The 19246-nt window shown below is 40.4% G+C and overlaps 2 protein-coding genes across 23 annotated transcripts in view; one reads left to right on the top strand and one right to left on the bottom strand.

The window, feature by feature from the left end:
* LOC105689013 overlaps positions 1–19246 on the bottom strand; it is a 129512-nt gene that overhangs the window by 16036 nt on the left and 94230 nt on the right. For all 22 annotated transcript variants that reach the window (XR_007276800.1, XR_007276803.1, XR_007276801.1 and 19 more), the window contains one exon: positions 110–272. Coding sequence is in view for 19 of the 22 variants with exons in the window: in XM_048649379.1 (XP_048505336.1) it covers positions 110–272 (163 nt within the window). In the remaining 3 variants the exon portion in view is untranslated. The remainder of the gene's footprint in view (positions 1–109; positions 273–19246) is intronic.
* LOC105689015 lies at positions 2365–9914 on the top strand. The gene is made up of 5 exons (XM_012405734.3): positions 2365–2631; positions 6102–6990; positions 7582–7687; positions 8226–8434; positions 8691–9914. Exons 2-5 carry the CDS (start codon positions 6814–6816, stop codon positions 9453–9455), a joined length of 1257 nt encoding a protein of 418 aa, XP_012261157.2. The 5' UTR covers positions 2365–2631; positions 6102–6813; the 3' UTR covers positions 9456–9914.

Raw genomic sequence — 19246 nt, 5'->3', positions numbered from 1 at the left:
CAGTTGATTAATACAAATTATACATGCATTGATATATGGCACATTAACAAAGCAGAGAAAATACCGACATTGCGTTGGACAGAAAATTAAGAAATAACGTTATTATTACCTGGAGTTCCCAGAGTTTTCGACTGCGTCGAGTTTGCATTGGGACCAGAAACTGCTGAAGAAGACGCGGGACTGTACGCCCTAAGAACAGGCCCTCCACGTGGGAGGGTGCTGCTGCCACCCATGTAGTAACCTCCGCTACCAGATGTAGAATTTTTGGCAGTCTGCAACAATGAATAAACGATGATGAATAAAAATATAATTTCAACAATGTTGAGACATGTTTCAACGAAGAATTTTTACGTGTTAAAATTGGAACAAATTATGGTGAATCTCATAAAATTTGGATCGGAAATTGTTATTGAAACGAGACCTTGAATTAGAACAGATTGAAGAGAACGGAAGAGATCCAGAAAAGATTTCGCATGTGTAAAATAAAGGCCTTACAAAAAAGTAGAGTTTCACATGTATAGTAATATTTCGATTGCGTATCCGCGAATCGAGTCGGTTATACATTATTGTAGGTCAAAATTTCGATCCATCGATCAAGGTCAAGGACGATATTTCTTAGGAAATCAATATTCGAAGAGACTTGAGAAGTTTTTCTCGAAGATCGCCTTAAACTGATAGCCTAGATTTATTTCGCAACACAATCGACTCGCCATTCATGAACGACACTGGTTGAAATAATTTTCGTCTAATCGAGACACGATTAATTATAGAGCATGAATTTTCTATGCCAATGTACCAGAAAGGAAAATCGCGATGATTCATTTTTTTTTCTTTTTTTCAAATGAACGTAGAAATTAAACGGCATATAAATCTTCGAACGCTTTCGATGGTTCGAAATTTAGAGTAAACGGACATTACACTGTAGCAGTTGTTAATTATTATGTAAGTGAAGTACGCTCACGTAAATTCATAGTATAGGTATATTAGTAATAGGCCCATGAAACCAGCGCCACTTTCTATTAAACTTGCAGATTTAACAACTCGCGAATTCGCTTGGCGGATTCCAAATAAAAAATAACAACCACCTATACGCGTGATTCTATTCTGTAATTTTCTCCTATTCTATTCTGTAAGTTTCGGTGCTTTGAATACTATTTTACCTTAGAAACCCAAATAAAATTAATTATTCGAAAACCGATTTTCAAGATCAGCGAATAAAACGAAATAAAAAGAAATGTGAATCGGAAGGTGGGACAAAGAAGGAATAAATTGTAGCACCGGATGATTAAAGAAAAAAGTCCAATTTTTTTTTTGACTTTGGAAGATTTCGCACGTAACTTTCTTTTTTACAGTTTCCGTTTGTTCAATGTCTTGGGTAATTACATTGAGTTTGATGAGATGCTTCTTAACTGTTTTTTTTTTTACAGTCGATCAACGTAAAAGCAAGTCTCATATACTTTTGATACCTGCAGATATCGTTCGGCAAATTTAATCCCGACGGTTAAAATGGAGAAAGAAAAAAAACGTGACCCTACATGGTCTTCCCCGAGGCACTTGTTGCCTGATAACTATGACCAAGAATACAAAAATCAATGAGAGAAATATATATATATATTCATATATATATGTACATATATATGTATGCTCGGGCTGCTCTGCAGTTCATCACCCTTTCTAATACTTCGCCGATGGATTTCTTCCCTTTTTCATTTCATGCCCTTCCACTATCTCATTTACAGCTTACAAGGCGGAGCGTCCTTGCCTCCGGATATTTTATTCTACAAGATTCAATAATTCAACCCTTCCATATAGAACGTGCGAGATGACTAGAAATTCGCAATTTCGATCGGCAATCACCGCCCAATTTCTTCAGATTGACCTGACCGTCACCCAACATCGATTTATATTCATAGCGAAATCGGTTTGAAAATATGAAATGAATGAATGCAATCTGAATGCATTCGAATATAAAATCGTGGGAAATCACTATCGCCGCTACAAAGTCGAAATAATTATAATTCCAAATGTACGTAAGCATGTTACTTAGTTTTCAGGCACATAATTTCGGTCGTCATCACCGTCTCTCGAGTTCCACGAGAAGGACGTGCTCGTATTGCCGCTCCACTTACCAGTAAAAACGTGACTCAACACAATCGGCGTACAAGGGCAAAGCTCGGAGCGTGATGATCCGTCTTTTCGTTATCCCTTCTTCTAGTCTCTTTTTCTTTCAGATATATTTATTGTTTTTTTTTTTCGTTTGATTCGTTCCCCCTTTTCCTGCGAATCAAGCACCCATAGGGAACCCCACCCTGATGGCAGCGAAGTGGGCGAAACTTCGAGTCCGAAGCAAGGTAACGTGTCAGACTTGACTTCAGACACCGCATGGACTTGTCGAGGCTGACAGCCGTTGAGCGGACTTTAATTCACGAGTCGGTAGTTTTTTTTTGATAAAATTTCTTTTCCTCCATAAGTTTAAAAATTCATTCGGTATTGAAAGGAGGTGAAATAGAGCCGTGCACATCGACTCATCATCGCGGTGTACAGCGGTGATCGTTACACCGCCCGTCCGTTTCACGAGATAGGAAAGTGACGCCGGGAGACAATTACACACGCGCGAAGGGGAACCGAAAGGTGAGAGCTGGGATTGTCATGGTACGTTTTACAATTACCTTCCTTTGGCTCACATCGATCGCCATTCGTCGAAGCAACTTATTTGAGGGTCATTGTCGTAGCTGAGAATTTATTTGCATTCGCTTCTCGCTGACGCATTGTCAACGTTGCCGGTGTTACAGATCGGCGTTCGATGTCGGCGTAAAATATGACACGCCGCTGATTTTCATGGATTTTCTTTAGTTTGATTTATCGGTAGTTTGTTTTAATTTCGATCTACTGTTTGAACGATCCGCATCGAACGACGTGTCTGAATTGACGATTCATACAGCGCCGATTTTTGCACAACGGAATTTCAATGCATATCTATCAACGCTTTTTTCGAACAAGGCAATAGCGATGGTTGGCGAACGCCGCGGAGCAAGAAATTTCGCAACAATTTGGAGTGTGGGCAAAACAAAGGACTTAGAGGTTCCTTGCGGGTCACGAGAATTATTACTTAATAAACTCACGAATATTTCGCGCTCTAACCGTAAAAGTTGGGTGTATTCAATAAGCTGGTTTTGCCACCTTTAATTTTCTACTTAGGGCGAGTTATTATTATTTTTTACATTAATAACAACCATTTACGGGACGTTACGACTTGGTGGAACGGAATCTTTACACTCGACGAAACTGGATAATTTGAAGACTACTTTTCTTCTATTCATTTTTTCCAAATATCTTAACGATCCGTGAGCATTTACTTGGATAAATAAGTTTACCGCACAGGTCATCCGTTAAGCAGGCAGTCCGCACTCCCTCGGTTTTGCCGTGGAACATTTATTTCCAATACAGTTGTTGAAAATCAACAAATGAGGAAAGAAAAATAATTTTCGGTACACGCGCCGCGAGGAAGCCGGTAATCCTTATCGGAAATAGATGACTCGTTGAAATACAAACGCGCGTGCAAATAATTGATAATTCACGAGACGATGCGTAGGTACTGTAAGTAAGAAGAAAGGTGAATCGAAATTTTCGAATGAATTATTAATTTTGTATAAATTCTTTTTTACTCATAATCAGTTGCAGACTCGGCGGAGGAAGATATTATTAATGATGTTAGAGACAAGTTCGAAAACTTTACGACTGCAGGTATAATTTCTTTGAATCGAAATTTATTGATCGCAAGAATAAAAGGCGCGAAGTATTATTCGAAAACGAAGAGCGTCAATTCGAGACTATAAATGGTTACGTGATTAAGCGGATAAAATTTCGCATTTTCACTTTTTACCGTCTACAGCCGTACAGGGAGAGTAACATAGTTTTTTTCTAATTTTAACGACTCTCCGCATCATTGACAAGAAAGTTTTCCGGGTCGTTGTCTGATGTTCAAAATTTAACATGGCTGATTCAGAATTTGGAAAAAAAGCTCGATAGCAAATTTTCGAAAACCGAAATAGTTGTTTCAAAATCGCGGGGCCGGTTCACATTTTTTTTCTACTATTTCGCATGAGGTTCCATAGAAATTATTAGAACAGCGAACGAATTTTGTTCCACTGTCGTTCGTCTGATTTCAGTTTATTTGCTAGTAAGCGCGATGAGATGACGTGTTGCATATAATAATTATGCAATTAAATAAGTCTGTGAGTTAATTGCAGGTTGAATCTTGACCGAGTAACGACCAGTTACGATCGCGTATCCGTATAGGTTGACGTTTAAAATTATACTTAAAAGTAACTGCAGATCAGCGTTGAATGACACGAAAGTAGCGACTGCAGTCGCGATACCTGCAGCTGTTGACGTATTGACATAAAGCTGATCATTGAATTTGGAATTTCCTTGTGAAATTTTATCTCAAGTCAATCAAGTTTATTTTTCCGTATAGTCTCGCTACCCGTTTCGTTGTCAGTATTACGTAGATAACGTCGATTTGGTACGTACGTATCGCACGTAATGTTATTACTCAATTCGGGTACTACACGATAATTTTGAGCAATTTTTTTTTTTTCTTTTTTTTTTCTTCGAGTAAATACCCCGCGGGTGGACGATGAAAAGTCCCATCGTGTATAACCGATATAACATGTAATAATTTCAGGAATTACGTGCAATTTAGCGAAGCGTTTACGGGTAATTACGAATGCGGGTAATACTAATCGCGTTGATTCGATGAGTCAGGGTCGTTACCCCGGTTGTTACACACGAACCCATTCCGATTGCAATCAGGTTGAATCGATCGTCGTTTGCATCACGTTTGCCGCTGCAGTGGGTCTCGATTTCAAGGCGTGAGCCCGCGGGCACTTTACTCAAGAGTTGAGTTATCGTTGCATATTTGCCCTCAAGTTGCATCGGTCACGATGGGGTATTTAATTTCCTGCCAACGGGACTAGTTTCTGATTCAATCGCTAAGCTATAGCACGCTTCGTTTAACGCGATGCAATGACAATCGGGTTATTGATATTCGCGAATATCGCGGCAAACGAAATAAACTTTTTCGACAAAATCCACCCACGATTTTGTACGACAATTTTCTCGTTAAGGTCAGAAATTAATTCGAAATTTCAAAAGGGGGAGAGTTGTATGCATAATGAAAACAATAGAATTATTAATAACGAAATACGCTTGTTATTCGAAAGATGATTGCGCAAGTGATTCGGATTTCCTTGGTTACATTATTTCGGGTCAGATGGTATAATATACCTGCGGAATGGTTTGTTCATAAAATTGAAATTTAGACGTTCTTCGTCGCTAAAGTTGGTAAACCCATTACATAGACAATATATATTCACTCGATTTTCTCATTGTCAGTCATGCCGGAAATAAATTTAGACAGGGACCCAAATCTATTCTAACGAGAGTTTGAGTAATGGCGAAATATATATTGTGTAAATTATACTACAGCTATAATATTTATCGAGCGGGAGAATTATTTTACGCTTACTTTTACGCACGGTTACGAATATCTGCCTTCGTATAAGCGCGTAGTTGCGACATGAAAATCAATCTCCGAAATAATCAAACACGTAAAATATGACTCGCTCCCGATTAATTTCACCTCACTTATCTCATATCCTCGGAATCTCGATCGCCGGTTCTCGAAAACTCCCAGACTGTATTGTAATATCCGGCCCAGGTAATTAGGTCCATCGATCCCACGAAGTTCGATGTAATTTTTCTCTCATTTTCTTTTATTTTATTTTTTTTTTTTTTGAGAAAGAGAAAATTCTAGAACTTTTGAGAACGACACAACGAGTCTTGTACCTTTCAATTCGAGACTCGCGAAAACAAAACTACCTGTACACGAATGTCGATTATCGAAAAGAGAAAATAACTCGAGGGGGGGGTTATTAAAAATTGAAGACAGACGTCTTACTCGTAAAGAATGATTATCGCCTCTCATTGATGCTTGCGTAATTTGACTTTCGATATTTTAATCAGATAAGTGTATCGAGACGTATTATTGCACGAGTGATTGAAAATTCCACCTACATGAAATTCCTGTATTTTGACAGGTGATCGCCGGCAGGAATCGATCGGAAGTTGGAAGTGCTACGTGAAGTTCAGCACACGGTATCCAATTCTCCTGATATAACAACCTTTGGAAAAGGAGCGAACCAGCCTAACTAAAGTCTTAGGTGAAATCTTACCTAGTAATACAAACCTGAAGATAAACGATCAGGCGCTCGAAGTTGATCGTGCTGTGTCGTAAGATGTTCGTGTAAATCGTTTTCCAAGTAAAACTCGTACGCGTATACTAAACGTACGTTACATACGTATGATTCAACGTGCGAATGCATAATATCTATGGACGACACGTCGTCAAGGGTCGCTGGATCTGGTTACAAATAACACAAAACAAGGCGGAAGTGAAACATCAACGCGACATACCGTTCGTTTGAGATACCGACTCCAGCTTTCCAGAAATATCTCTCTGGGATTCAAGGAATCGTTTAATCGCCTTGACAACCATAAGCTGTACGGTGATTTATCGAGCCATTCGATTTTCAATCGGAATCCAATATTTACTCAACATCAGCAATTTGAGTTTGGAGCATAAAAATTACGATCGATCAGAATCATCTCATTGCACGTGAACGAGGTTTGGAACATTCGTTCGAGGCGCACGTGGACTAGAATTCAACGATATCGTTGAATGACAAGGAACGTGAATTGAAAGAAAAAAAAAAAAATAAAAACAAAAAAATAAAAAGAAACGTCGTAGAAATGAGAAAGTTTGAGTTCTCCTCTGGACTTTTTGTGCTGTTGTGGATGCAGACAGCTTTTGGTCCGCAATCGGCCTTAGGGCAATACAACGATATTGGTGGGGGAATTAGGACGTCTCGAAGGATCAACGAAACGCCGATGCATAAGGTGCTGTTTACTCAGAGGGGCTATATACAAGTGAGTAAATTTGGAGGACTGTTTGAAATTCGCTAAGGTTTCTCGGTCTAGGATCTTCGGTAAACGACGTACCTTATTTTTACCGCGGATAGTATATATGTCACGGGATATGTCATGTGCTCGCCTATTTTAAAATTCAAATTCACGTGCACGCGATTCTCGAATGAGATACTTTGTAAAACTTGCAGGTCCTGTAATTGTATAGGCAGATTATCATCTGAGGATGTGGTTCAAGTATAGTATGAAAAGTGGCTGTAGAATGAAATTGTGAAATAATAACGCATAACGCGTGTTATGTGTTACGCCTGCCGTTACCTTTTTTATCTGGTTCAAGTAAAAATTATTATGCAATCTATAATTTTATACGAATTATGAATGTACCACGGGTTGTGTATAGGTATATGATCGTCATATTTCACTTATTTATTTTATAGAAAGCAATTTTACTAAACCGAGATCACGTCAGTTGAGCTAAACAAGAAACATTCATAAGTATACCATCGAATTGTAAACTCTAAATTTATGCAAGAGTTAAAAAAATGAATCGCAGTCATCGATCGATTCAGAATTGCCATAATTTTATGATTCCAGTTTTTACGATGGGAACTTCCAGTTCCAGAAATTGAAGAGTTCACCTTCTGCCTCTGGGTCAAGTCCACGAACCTGACGTACTCCCACTCGATACTCTCATACTCCAGTAAGTATAAATTTTCAGGATGATCGATTTTTCAAAGGCCTACAGAACTTCGAATTTCGGTCTAAAAAATTGCAACGATTACGTATATTTCATGCCTGAGTGGCAAGAGGCTACCTCGTTCAGCGTTTTAAAAATTAGATGCAGGAAACGAATTTTGCCTGGTATTAGAAAGGAACAAAAAAAAAAAAAAAATTAAAGGACGAGGTCAGTTCTACCCCAAAATCATGCGTCATGACTCCGAAAGAGGAATGGAGCGGTTTTAACAAATAGGGTCCCATGACCCTTCTGGGTCCGGTTTGAACCGTAAATGATCGTTGAAAGAGAGACAGACCTTGGTCAAGATCGATCACCAAATCATGTAGTTACGCGCAAGAACGGAATGCCTGTTTCGTTTTTTCGAAGCGCCGAGCCAATTGAACTTGAACGGCGAGGTCGAGACACACCTCCAGACGTACGAGGTGGTATCTTTCTTGTCCGATCAATGTCGATCGCACGTATTATACCGATTTTTGCTAATCATTGATTGGAATGATTGTAGAGAATGAAGAGGAACGTCTGGTCAGATCGTGGATATCACCTTTTGGAAGGAGCGTGCACCTTGAAATCGGAAAATCTGAGATAATGGCGCACCCGACCCATCTGGAAGAGGATCGTTGGTACCACATCTGTCAGAGTTGGGAGAATGAATTTGGTCGTTACGCACTTTGGATCGATGGACGGAAGGAAGTCGAAGGGTATGCGGCACAGGTCTGTTGATTTCTCAATTACCCGGTGATAGCTTGACTTTTCACAGACATCCCGTATATAAATTACCAACGATAAGTAAGAGGTGATAAAATAGCAAACTTTATCAACAACCTCCAACTTTAATACAGTTTCAAAGATCTTACATTAGATGGCCTGGGTGTAGCTATTCGAAAGTAACTCGCTCAGTAACTCTTGGAATTGCTTTTAAAAAGCTGTGAAAGAAAATTGAGAGTTTAATCTTCTGAAATCCTTCCAGTTAATCGGTCACGTGATACCTAGCGGCGGCGATATCGTTGTGGGCCAGGAATATACGGATTTTGACAAGGGCTTGGAAGAGGGTATAGAGGGTGCGGTGTTGGGTTTCAACCTTGTTTTGGCGTCAGCGTTTCATAGTTCAAAGGGTTATTACGCTCGGGGAAAATTTAGCCCGCTGTTATCGTACGATTCACGGATTCCCACGGGACCCACGAGTCGTCTTACCGATCTAGGAGGGATCGGGGTCGGATCGCAGCCGTCCGCATCACCCTACGAAATACGAAGAAGCGACGAAAATTATCCTTTGCAATCCGATTTAACGCGCGGTGAAAATCCGATAGAAAATTTCTTCCCGAAAAGAATCGTCAATGAAAAACAGGAGGCGACCTTCGATTCTACTTTAAACGAGTACCTGGGAGACCGACGTATATTTGGCGAGGATTTCCCGAGTAGAAACGGGAACGGACGCCCCTCCATAGCTCTTAAAATCAACCACAGGATCAGAAGGAGAGATCTTTGGGGTAACTTGAGCGGCGTAAGTTTAGGGCGAAGAATGACGCCGAGGGTTGAAGAAGCCAGGCAAAAGGATCGCGATGAAGGTTTGGGTTTGAGGTTGATCTACTTGACTTATGGTCATTGTGAGATCGGAAGAGGTAGTCCTTTCATTGGGGGGTCTCAGATGCTGATATCGTGGACGCGAACACCCGTGAAGGTGTTCGGTGGAGCAATTTTGAAGAATGCAAAAAGTACTTGCGGTAATTTTTAAACGGAGGATCGAGTCGAAGGGTTTTTTCCTTTGTTTTTGAGGTCGTCAAGATCACCTTCAACGAGGCCAGATTCACACGAGTTCTTCCTCTATTCTTGAAACTACGGGAAGAGGGAAGTTAATGAAATATGACTCGCCTTCGCCTCCGACGGTGAAAGTACGAAGACCAACCTTATCGAAAATGTTCGAAGTTGGGGGTTCCTGGAGACGAATCTTCGTTCCAGTGGCCGCTAGAGTTACATACGTACAAATGTTTACCAAGGACTGCAATTAGGCCGAAATAGACCTCCAAGTTTTTAGTTTCTATGTCAACGTAGATTTAGAAATGTAAATAATAAATTATAATCTTCGATTATTCTGGTAACTCGATACCTGAATAAAATATACCTATTTGATAAAAACCCTTGTCATTCCTAATGCGCTTATATCGAATAATAAGATTTCTTTCACGTCGCTACGTCGCAGTGGCTTATTATTTTGCTTTTTCTTTCCTTTTTTTCGGGATCAGATGTTAAACTCTTGAAATAGCTACGACGTAATTATTCTTGACCTTGACACGCTGCAGTTGTATGCCAAAATAAGACTCTCCATTGCACTTCCCAAGATCACGGTGTACCGCTACTATGAAGGTCAGATACCAAAATGTGAACTCTCGAAGTGCCCGTGGGCGAATGAAATTGCCGATCATTGCTGAGATTTTACTTGAACGCAATGGGTAATTTTAAGAAGAATAACAACAGCAACTACACTGCACGAATGGAGATTGAATTTCTTTTTCATTCTCCGCACGAAAGATGAGTTGTCGAGGTTGAGTCATTTATCGCGCGGGAAGTGATACTGGAACCGTTATGTTAACGTAGAGAACAAGCAGAAAATCCATGAAAAATATAACGTCATAGAATTGATATGGGTTTCCAAAGACGCTTAGAGAAAATTCTCTGCTCTACGTTTACCACCTATTTCGTCAAAATTTATACACAGAAACAACACACACGACATTTTGAGGAGATGCTAATCGATCAATGTGAAAGTGGTCGTCTTAGATAGTAATAAAGATTATACTTTCACACGCGACACTGGGCTAGCTGAATTAATATCAAGATAGTCCCGGAGCATACATAGCTCATTGGATATTAAGGAAATGGTCTTTTTTCGTTGACTCGGATTGCGATGACTCTGCTCATAGATTAGGTGTCCCCTACGAGCATTAGACTAATTTTAGAAAGTTCAAATTATGCAAAGAGTTTTATCATCAGATTACTTTGATTTCATTCACCGTCGGTCATGACTATGTCCTTTGAATTTTTTCCAGGTCAAGTGGACAATTTTTTCCCAACAGAGGATCAATAATTTCAAAATATAATTTCATAATCCGGTTCACAAAGCGTTTTTCGCACTTCTCCAGCAGGCAAAATTAAAAGCCCACCGCTAAAAAACTGTCAATGTCAGTGTTTGACTTCCGTCTTTCTCTACTATACGGCGAGCAAACAGACACGCAATTCATATCGTGGAATTTGGCTGATCCTTTGTTAGGTGTTATATCGCAATACAATGAAAAAGGGGGCGATTCGTGCCACCGATTGCGCGGAACAGTCGATAGCTTTACTACTTGTATTTCTGTTGCGCTCACAAGGGAAGTTTATTCGATAGATCGTCGTACGTCGTATTCAATTTAAAAAGCAAACTGTCGTGTTCCTTAGCGGAGAATGGGAGACCACCTCCCGCATGACACGAGAGGAGCTATTGAAATTTTCAATCACTTTTTGCTTGGTCTTTTCAGCGTCAGTAATTATGAGGGTAAAATTGAAACGATCAAAGATATTTTCAGTAGATGCAGTGGTCGTTACCCGATGAAGGAAACACGCTTTATCAAAGGTTCTTTGATCCCTGGAATTAAACTCAGTCAAGTGGCGGAAAAAATAAGAATGAAAGGAAGAGTGATGTGTTAAACGATAAAACTACCTACTAATATCATGTTTTAAAACGCAATTTTTTCCCCCTACTTTCGCTTTCTTATCGATTCAACTACGACACACTTATTACACATTTCATACACGTGTTAATTCAATGTAGGGGAAACCGGGGCAAGTTGGAGGCTGGGGCAAGATGACGAATTGATTGTTTTTAGAATATTTTGACAGATAGCGCCGGGTAAGTTATCAAAAAGTGTTAAACACTCTTCTACGCAGTAATATTTGCGATATAGCTAGCGTGGCAAGGTCATCCGGCTTTTTTACGGAGGCATTGTGGTTTCAGACGTGTGCGAAGTAATATCTGGAGCTCAAGAAAATAGTTGTACACAACTACAGATAAGCAAGATCGGACTTGTGAATTAATACTTTATTTCTATACGCATATAGATCCTAGAGATGATAGAATCTCCGAATTTTCACCAATGTACTTTTTGTGGGGTTCTTTTTTTGCAAATAGTGGCAAATGGGGCAAGATGGTGGGGGCAAGTTGACGGATCGTCCTTATCGAGATCTTTGCATGTTGTTTAGTTAATCGATATTTAGGCTACATACGATTGTGCAGCTCATTGAATAAATTGATAAATGAATAAATGAATAAATTTATTCACGATTCAATGTTGGCATGTTCTAATGTCGAAGGAGCAGCTCAGTTCGTTTGCGACCAGTGTTAATTATCAGTATATGTATATCTAAGCTAAACTACATAAACTATGCGTATTTGTATTTTCATATCTTTTATGGATTTGAATAAACTGAAGTATATTTTGACGAAAAAAGTATTTTTTTAGGCCCATTAAACCAAAATCTAATATTCGTCAACTTGCCCCGTGGTCGGGGCAAGTTGACGAATTTGCAGAATTTCGGAAAAATGGAAATTACGTAGTTTGTGAATGACCGAATTCAATGTCAATTTTTTTTTTAATAGCTAACATCTCATACTTTTGAAAAATACCAACAGATTTTGAAATTCGCTTACAATCGATTAAAAAACCGCACTTGAAGCTTAACGTCTCCAACTTGCCCCGGTCTCCCCTACGACTGCTATAATGGGTACATTACCAAACGATTCAAATATGTCTTTCCTCGATCATTTTGTGAATAGTTTTCGAAAATACGAGATTTCGTTTAGATTTCATACGTAAAACTGGCAGCGAAAATTCTCCACGTGATCGCCCGCTTGTGTGGTCTGGTCGGATGACTTTCACCGAAACACCGTTAGTTTCTATCTATAATTTTGTCTCAGATACGGTGATTTTGTCGTCGTCATTTAATCTGCTCAAATTCCAATAACTCTAGCCAATTAGTTAGCGGCGTACCGTCGATCGGAAATCGTTTAGTCGAATAGGTTTTTTCACGGGTAAAAAACCGTCGTGGCGGAGTCAACCCCGTGGGCGCGCATAACGACGGCGAATTATGATTCACTTTCGTTATCATTCAACGTGAATAATACATTTGGAGAATCGTACATACCGATTTAGCTTCAAATTGCACGGTTCCAGTTAAGAAATCGAAAGGCGATAGATCGTTATCGATTGGAAATCGTAATTCATCTGCGCGCGCTGTTGACACGATAAGACGTGAATTCAGAAATCATAATTGATTTCAACATCTGTCTAGAATCTTTTTTATTTCATCTAGTTTTACGCGGGCCTACCGATTCACGAGTGGGGTCTAAATCCAGGGATCGCCTTTTAAATTCTTGTATTTAATGGAATGAAAATTATTGGAGCAAAATTTAAGCTACATAACAATGCGTACAATATACTTGTGATCCAATTTCACGCATTACGTGATCGTTCACACGTTTATCAGCCATAATCGGGATCAGGTTTAGTTTGCATAATCCATCGTTACGGTGCCACATTATAACAATCTCCGATTTAGGATCTACATAGATTACACAACCCGGAAAGCCATCTGCGTACACGAGGTATCCGTACTTAACGTACCCACGATTTTCAGTATCGTGAATTTTTACAAATCCCCAAAAAACTCCTTTGTTCCCGGGGGCAGGAATTTTCAAGCGAACGTACTCGTCGGGATCGCGATGCATGGAAAATCAATTACGATAATATCCCGGGTTCTGTGAACTCGGGAGTATGAAGCGCGTGTTTCAGACCGCACAGTGTGAGTAATAAATTATTTGGGAGGACGAGTTCGGTCGAGAGAAAGGGCGCGGTATTTTTTCCCGTATCTGTCCGAAGAATTTATTTCTAGTACAATAAAATGAAACATACAATCCGCCTCGTGTTCCCTACGCTTTTACAGCTGGCCCTGATGTTCGCTAATCAATGATAGTTAAGCGGAGTATTTGACTGTGAGTAAGTATAATAAGCCAACGATAATCTTGAAGCGCAGAGTCCGATAAATATATCGGTATATCCACTCGGTATATTCCAGTATTTCGCCACACAAAGACCCACGGAACCTAAGTGGGTTAAAAATGAGCGGTTTGTCCTTAGGCATCGAGTTGTGCAATAAGTGCCCCACAGTTCTATTTTTTCTTGATTTTATCCTCTGAGCCTTAAGGTGCGTACACCTGATCCTCGAGCTCCCCGTTTATGTTGTTTTCTTGCCTCTGATTTACGCCTGCAGGATTTGTTCGATTTCTAGAAATTTTTTTCTCTCTACCCAAAAAATCAGCTATAATCGAAATATAGGTTACAAAGAAAGTCCCGCAGGGATTGACATCCGAGTTTTATCTGCAAAACAGAATATATAACAAACGACCAACAATTCGCGGTAAATTAAAGTTCTCAAGTAATCTTAGAACCGATTCATTCCGAAGCAATTCGAATCGCCGAACGTGAAATGGAAAAATTAAGATAGAGCTCCGAGCAGTCTTCCAGAAAAAAATAAAGAAAAAAAAAGAAGTTTTACCAGGGATGATCTGTTACCAGCGTATAAACCCTCCTGTACACATACACTTAACCCTGGATCAAACTTTTTCTTAGGTGTGCTTCCGGCGCACCTAACAAGGATAGCAGGAAAAAAGGGGGCGAAGGAAGAAAACGAAAAAAATGACCGGGTAGGCTATATTCCCTTCCTTTTTTATCGACGGAACGATGTACGTTTTAAAGGAAAGTTCTGTTAACGGAATAACCAGAACGATCACGATCCGTGATTTGCTTTTCTTTCCTACCGGTTGAATCTGGCGATTTTTCACGAACGAGGCTTCCGCAGAGTCTGCGGTGAAGATGTATATGTATAAATTATGTCCGTCATTTCGCAGCGTTATATGTATACTCATAACGCTTACGGTTCCCTCTCGGCGAAAGGGACAGTTTCTGTGCTGTAAAAGGAGTTGAGCAGACCTCCGGGCGTTCGCCGCAATTACGCTACGAGTCTCGAGAAAACCGGTAATTGAAATGTTTGGAGCATCAACCCGGTAAAATGAAGTAATTAAAACGGAGTGGACGTACGTATAAAAATTCTGTGACATTGTTTTTTTACGACGCTTCTTTTTCCGCTTCATTTATTTGACGGTGACGCTCTTTAAAAAATCTAATTATACTGGCTATGAAAATCTTTTTTCATAGAAACGGAGTACGGCTTTTAGCTACATGACCGTCAAAAAGTAATGTCGGTGAATCGTTACGGTGGACTGAACTGGGCCGCTGTTTTTCAACGCTATCTGCGAGGCGCTTAAAAATCGGAAGTTGTAGAGAAGGTGAAAGCTCTTACGGCACGTCGCGCGTCGTTCACTAGGTTGAACCGGTGTGAGGGTAAAACGGCGCATGCCATTATTCCTGGGCGGGCACGAATCCCCTAATGTGTGTCTAGGTTGAAAGTACATAATTATAACCTATGGTGAGAGGAAACTAAGATCGTGCAGAACAACCGACTAAAAACGGCCCGAAAATAGCGAGCGTAAGTAACTTTGGTAACATCCATCCATTGTACGATTGGAAGAAGATTACACTTCGGATACCACAGAGAGCAAGAAAAGTAAAAGGATGCGATAGGATAGGAAAGGATACCAGCCAAAACGAGTAAAAAATATTTTAGAAGATGGCGGAATTCGAGCGGAGATTGTAGAGATATGGGAATGACAAGTACTGATTCCTAAAAATATCACGATCTGTGATCGAACGGGTTGCCGGGTCGACCCGCTTGGTTGACGTTGCAGAGGTGCTGTTTGTGATGCATGAATATCAAGTGCAAGGCGACTACGTGTTATATAGTGGCAGACCTCGTAGTATAGAATTACTAACATATAACGACCAGATGGCGGTCAATTGCTTCGCGATATAAAATTCATGCTCGACGATTTCTCACGTGTATTCGCTTCTATAGTTTTTCACCCTTTCCATTATTTTTCGTTCTTTTTTTTCTTCTCTCAAGTTTTTGCAGCACCTCTTTATCCGCCGCACATCGACCTTGACAATATTTTCAAGAAACTTTTTTAGCAAAGTAATATAATTATATGTTGGACGCTTTTGACCGCTATGGCTATACGCGGTTTACAGGAGCGGAATGAAAGTTTCAAAGTCATCGAGAAGGCAAGTGTTTGACGATGCGCTTTGCTTGTTGCATTAAATGTACACTAAGTTCGTACAGTCTGACCATTTCTCCGCAGAATGGAAAGGCGTGGTCGTTTTCTGTTCTACACCCGATGTGGGCGGTCAGCCAAATGACAATGGAAAGGACTTATACGATGCATTGAGAAGGAAGCTCTTATTCCTTCGGAACACTGTGAATTAAAATTATCCAATTCTGGCTAACTAGTTTACAAATAGCCAGACATTATAGACTAGCGTTCCCTACGATTAGAAACTGCGGGCATCCGATGCCCAGTTAATACCGGACGGAAAACGAAGATTAGAAAAATTGGAACCGATCTGACGGATCGATGAAATAATGTCCGGCCAATCGCGGACCTAATAACAACCGGATGAAGCAGATCGTTATTTTTCGTCGCGCATTATAATACGTGAGTAAAGTATGTGGCGAAATCTCGGAAGCGGCTGTTCGACTCGGCGTTCGACGTGGTTACGTTTGCGGACTTCTGTTGTCCGGTTCGCAGTTACCTGTATATGGATGTGTTGGAATCGAAGTGAAGTTGAGGAACGAGAGGGAAATCCTCATAAGAGATGATTTTTTTCCTTTAAATACATATCGCTCGTGGAGCGAGCCCGGATACGATTACCGGGGTGGGATATACGGACTGTATCGTCGCGTTGCAACGCGACGATAGCGTTTATACTCGTAACTACGAGGACGTGGAGGAGAGACTTGAAAAGAAAACGCTCACCGAACTCTCTTCTGGTGAAGCGGTACAAAATGGAAATATCGACACCCGACTGACGAGACTCACCTGAAACGGAAAAAAACAAAATTACATTCAAAGATATTTCCGGCGAAGAAGAAGTTTATGTGAAAATCGATTATCCGGGGGTGTCGGCGGAGACAGGTATACACATTGAGAAATTAAGTCTTTTTTTACAATCATGTGAAAAAACGAAGCTCAAAAAACTGTACGATTGTAATCAAAGGAACTCGATTTCTGAAGAATTCAATTTCCATGTTTAACGATGTATTTCGAGGGTGCCAGAAATAAGTTCAGGGGTCGCAGCTGATGGAAATCCGCAAACTTTTCATTTTATGTATTCAACTTCTTTCATTCTTATTGCGGGCGTAGGTTGTTATTTATTTTCACATTCCGTACTTATATTTTATTCGTCGATAATGGGCGTGTCGATTGCTTAATCCGCTCTGTAAATCAGCAAAAATTGTGCGAGCGTCAACCTTGCGACTGACAACGAAGGTCGTCGGTTCGCCCGTGGGTCAAACGTTGATCTATAGTATATGTTTGTCGAACAACATGCGAATCGAGAATGGATGAATTTTTTTTCTTTCCATTACATTCTACCGTCCATTAGTAACTAACAATGGAGTGAAACGATTATCGCACAGGTACAATCTGATTGGTCAAATTTTCAGCGGTGTTCCTGTTTGTTTTTCGTTTTTTTTTTCTTCTCTTCAGAGTGCACGGTTTCTCCGCTATATTATTCACGCCGATCGAATCGCGAAGTAATCGGGACATCGAAAGGGGCGGCGAGGCGAGTGAGTTGATTAAGACAAAAAAAAATAAAATAAAATAAAATAAAATAAAATAAAATAAAACGAAATGACGCAATGTGCAGAGGCATGAGATATGTATGCTGCACAGGTGTATACGTGTTGATTATGCCAGTATTTATTTCGCAAAGATATCAAACGTAATTGGCATTACCAGAGCCTCGAGAATTCCGATGAAAAAGAATCAATGTGGGTAATATCGATTTTCAATAATAATCCGTCGGAATCGCGGGTATATGTTACAGGTACTGAAATGCTTATCGATCTGAAATCGATCGCCGAGAAAATTCCCGGAAATTATTAAAATAGCTGCGAAAGAATGTTATTGCGTAATCGAATCGACACAGGCCAATCAGAAGTCCGATGTGACAATGGTCTCGCGAAACCTGTGATGTATTAGTTCACTGTTTGTTAGAACGTTATTTAGAAATACGTTCTTCGACGTTGCGGAATCGATGCCCGTATCAAATAAGAGAGTTTCTGAACGAATTTCTTGTCGAACCAAAATCTACCGTCGCTCGATATTTCGTCAAAGAATTTCACTGACAAAAGCTCAGGGGACTTTTTTGAGTGCTTTCGTATAACATATCGTTGATTTGAGAAGTTTCTTCTCCGTAAAAAAGAATCTTTGGATCATTATCCTCGTGTTATTCGGCTATGCTAGCGCAATAAATTTCTACAGTAGAATCATTCGTCGTGAATCGGTTTCAGCGGACGCGGTGATCCCGCGTTCCAAGTAAAACTTTCTAGGGAGTTTCGTCGATCGTTGGTTCCCAGGGTAATTGAATTCATCGTACAAGGTCGATGAGTTCGTTCCATTATGCCTTCCATACTTCATAGATTTACGACTTAGAGCGGGTTCGAATAGGTACCGATAAATTCACGGTACCCGAATCGACCTAACCTAACCTATACAAGTCAATGAGGTACTCTTGCGCACCTCTGACGTCGTTCAGATTAAATCTGGCCACATACGAAATCGATCCAGAAATCCGTGTTGCCTGCGATTAATTTACGTCACCGCCGCCAAATATCGGTGAACCTTTCAATCCGTTCCCCGATCCGAGTGTGGAATAGCCATCGGTCTAACAACAGAATTGAGAAACGAAAAATGGCATTCTGGGGATTTCTGTCTCCGATGAAATCGAGATATTGAAATGTTCCTATTTCACTCTCGCTGGTACAGCGGACGGCGTGAATTCCGCTCCAATTTCATCTCGATTAGACCCCGAAGGTGTGTATTTCTTCGGCTCGTCATAACTTGGGCTCAACATGTGCGAGCGCGTTCACGTTCGCTACCAAAGTGAAAGCATTTGTCGAGTCATTCGGCACACGCATACGTTATAATCTCTCGCCACCTTCTTATTTCACCGAGTCTATAACATGCGAAAGAACGCCCGACCGTAGGATCATCGGCTGATGTCACGGCGATTGGACTGGGAATAAAATAATTTCGGATTTTTGGATAGAAAGAAGGGAAGTCAGGTGTACTGCCAGATTTTCGGGTCGAGAATGCGAGTTCCGTGCACCAAAAAACGGTTGATCAACTCGTGAAACGCTGATTAATAATCTCTGATCGGATATCTCGCATCGGTCGTTGGACATTCACTTTTTGGAGGATCGCAGAATTCTTGAATCTCCGATCCACGCGATCGTTATTGGATCGATTAATTACGTCGCGTGGACCAACACAGGCGCAAATGATGACAAATGATAAAAAGAAGAAGAGGAAAGATT

The sequence above is a fragment of the Athalia rosae genome, chromosome 1 (assembly GCF_917208135.1).
Source record: "Athalia rosae chromosome 1, iyAthRosa1.1, whole genome shotgun sequence".
Lineage (NCBI taxonomy): Eukaryota > Metazoa > Arthropoda > Insecta > Hymenoptera > Athaliidae > Athalia > Athalia rosae.
This window is presented reverse-complemented; position numbering and strand designations above follow the sequence as displayed.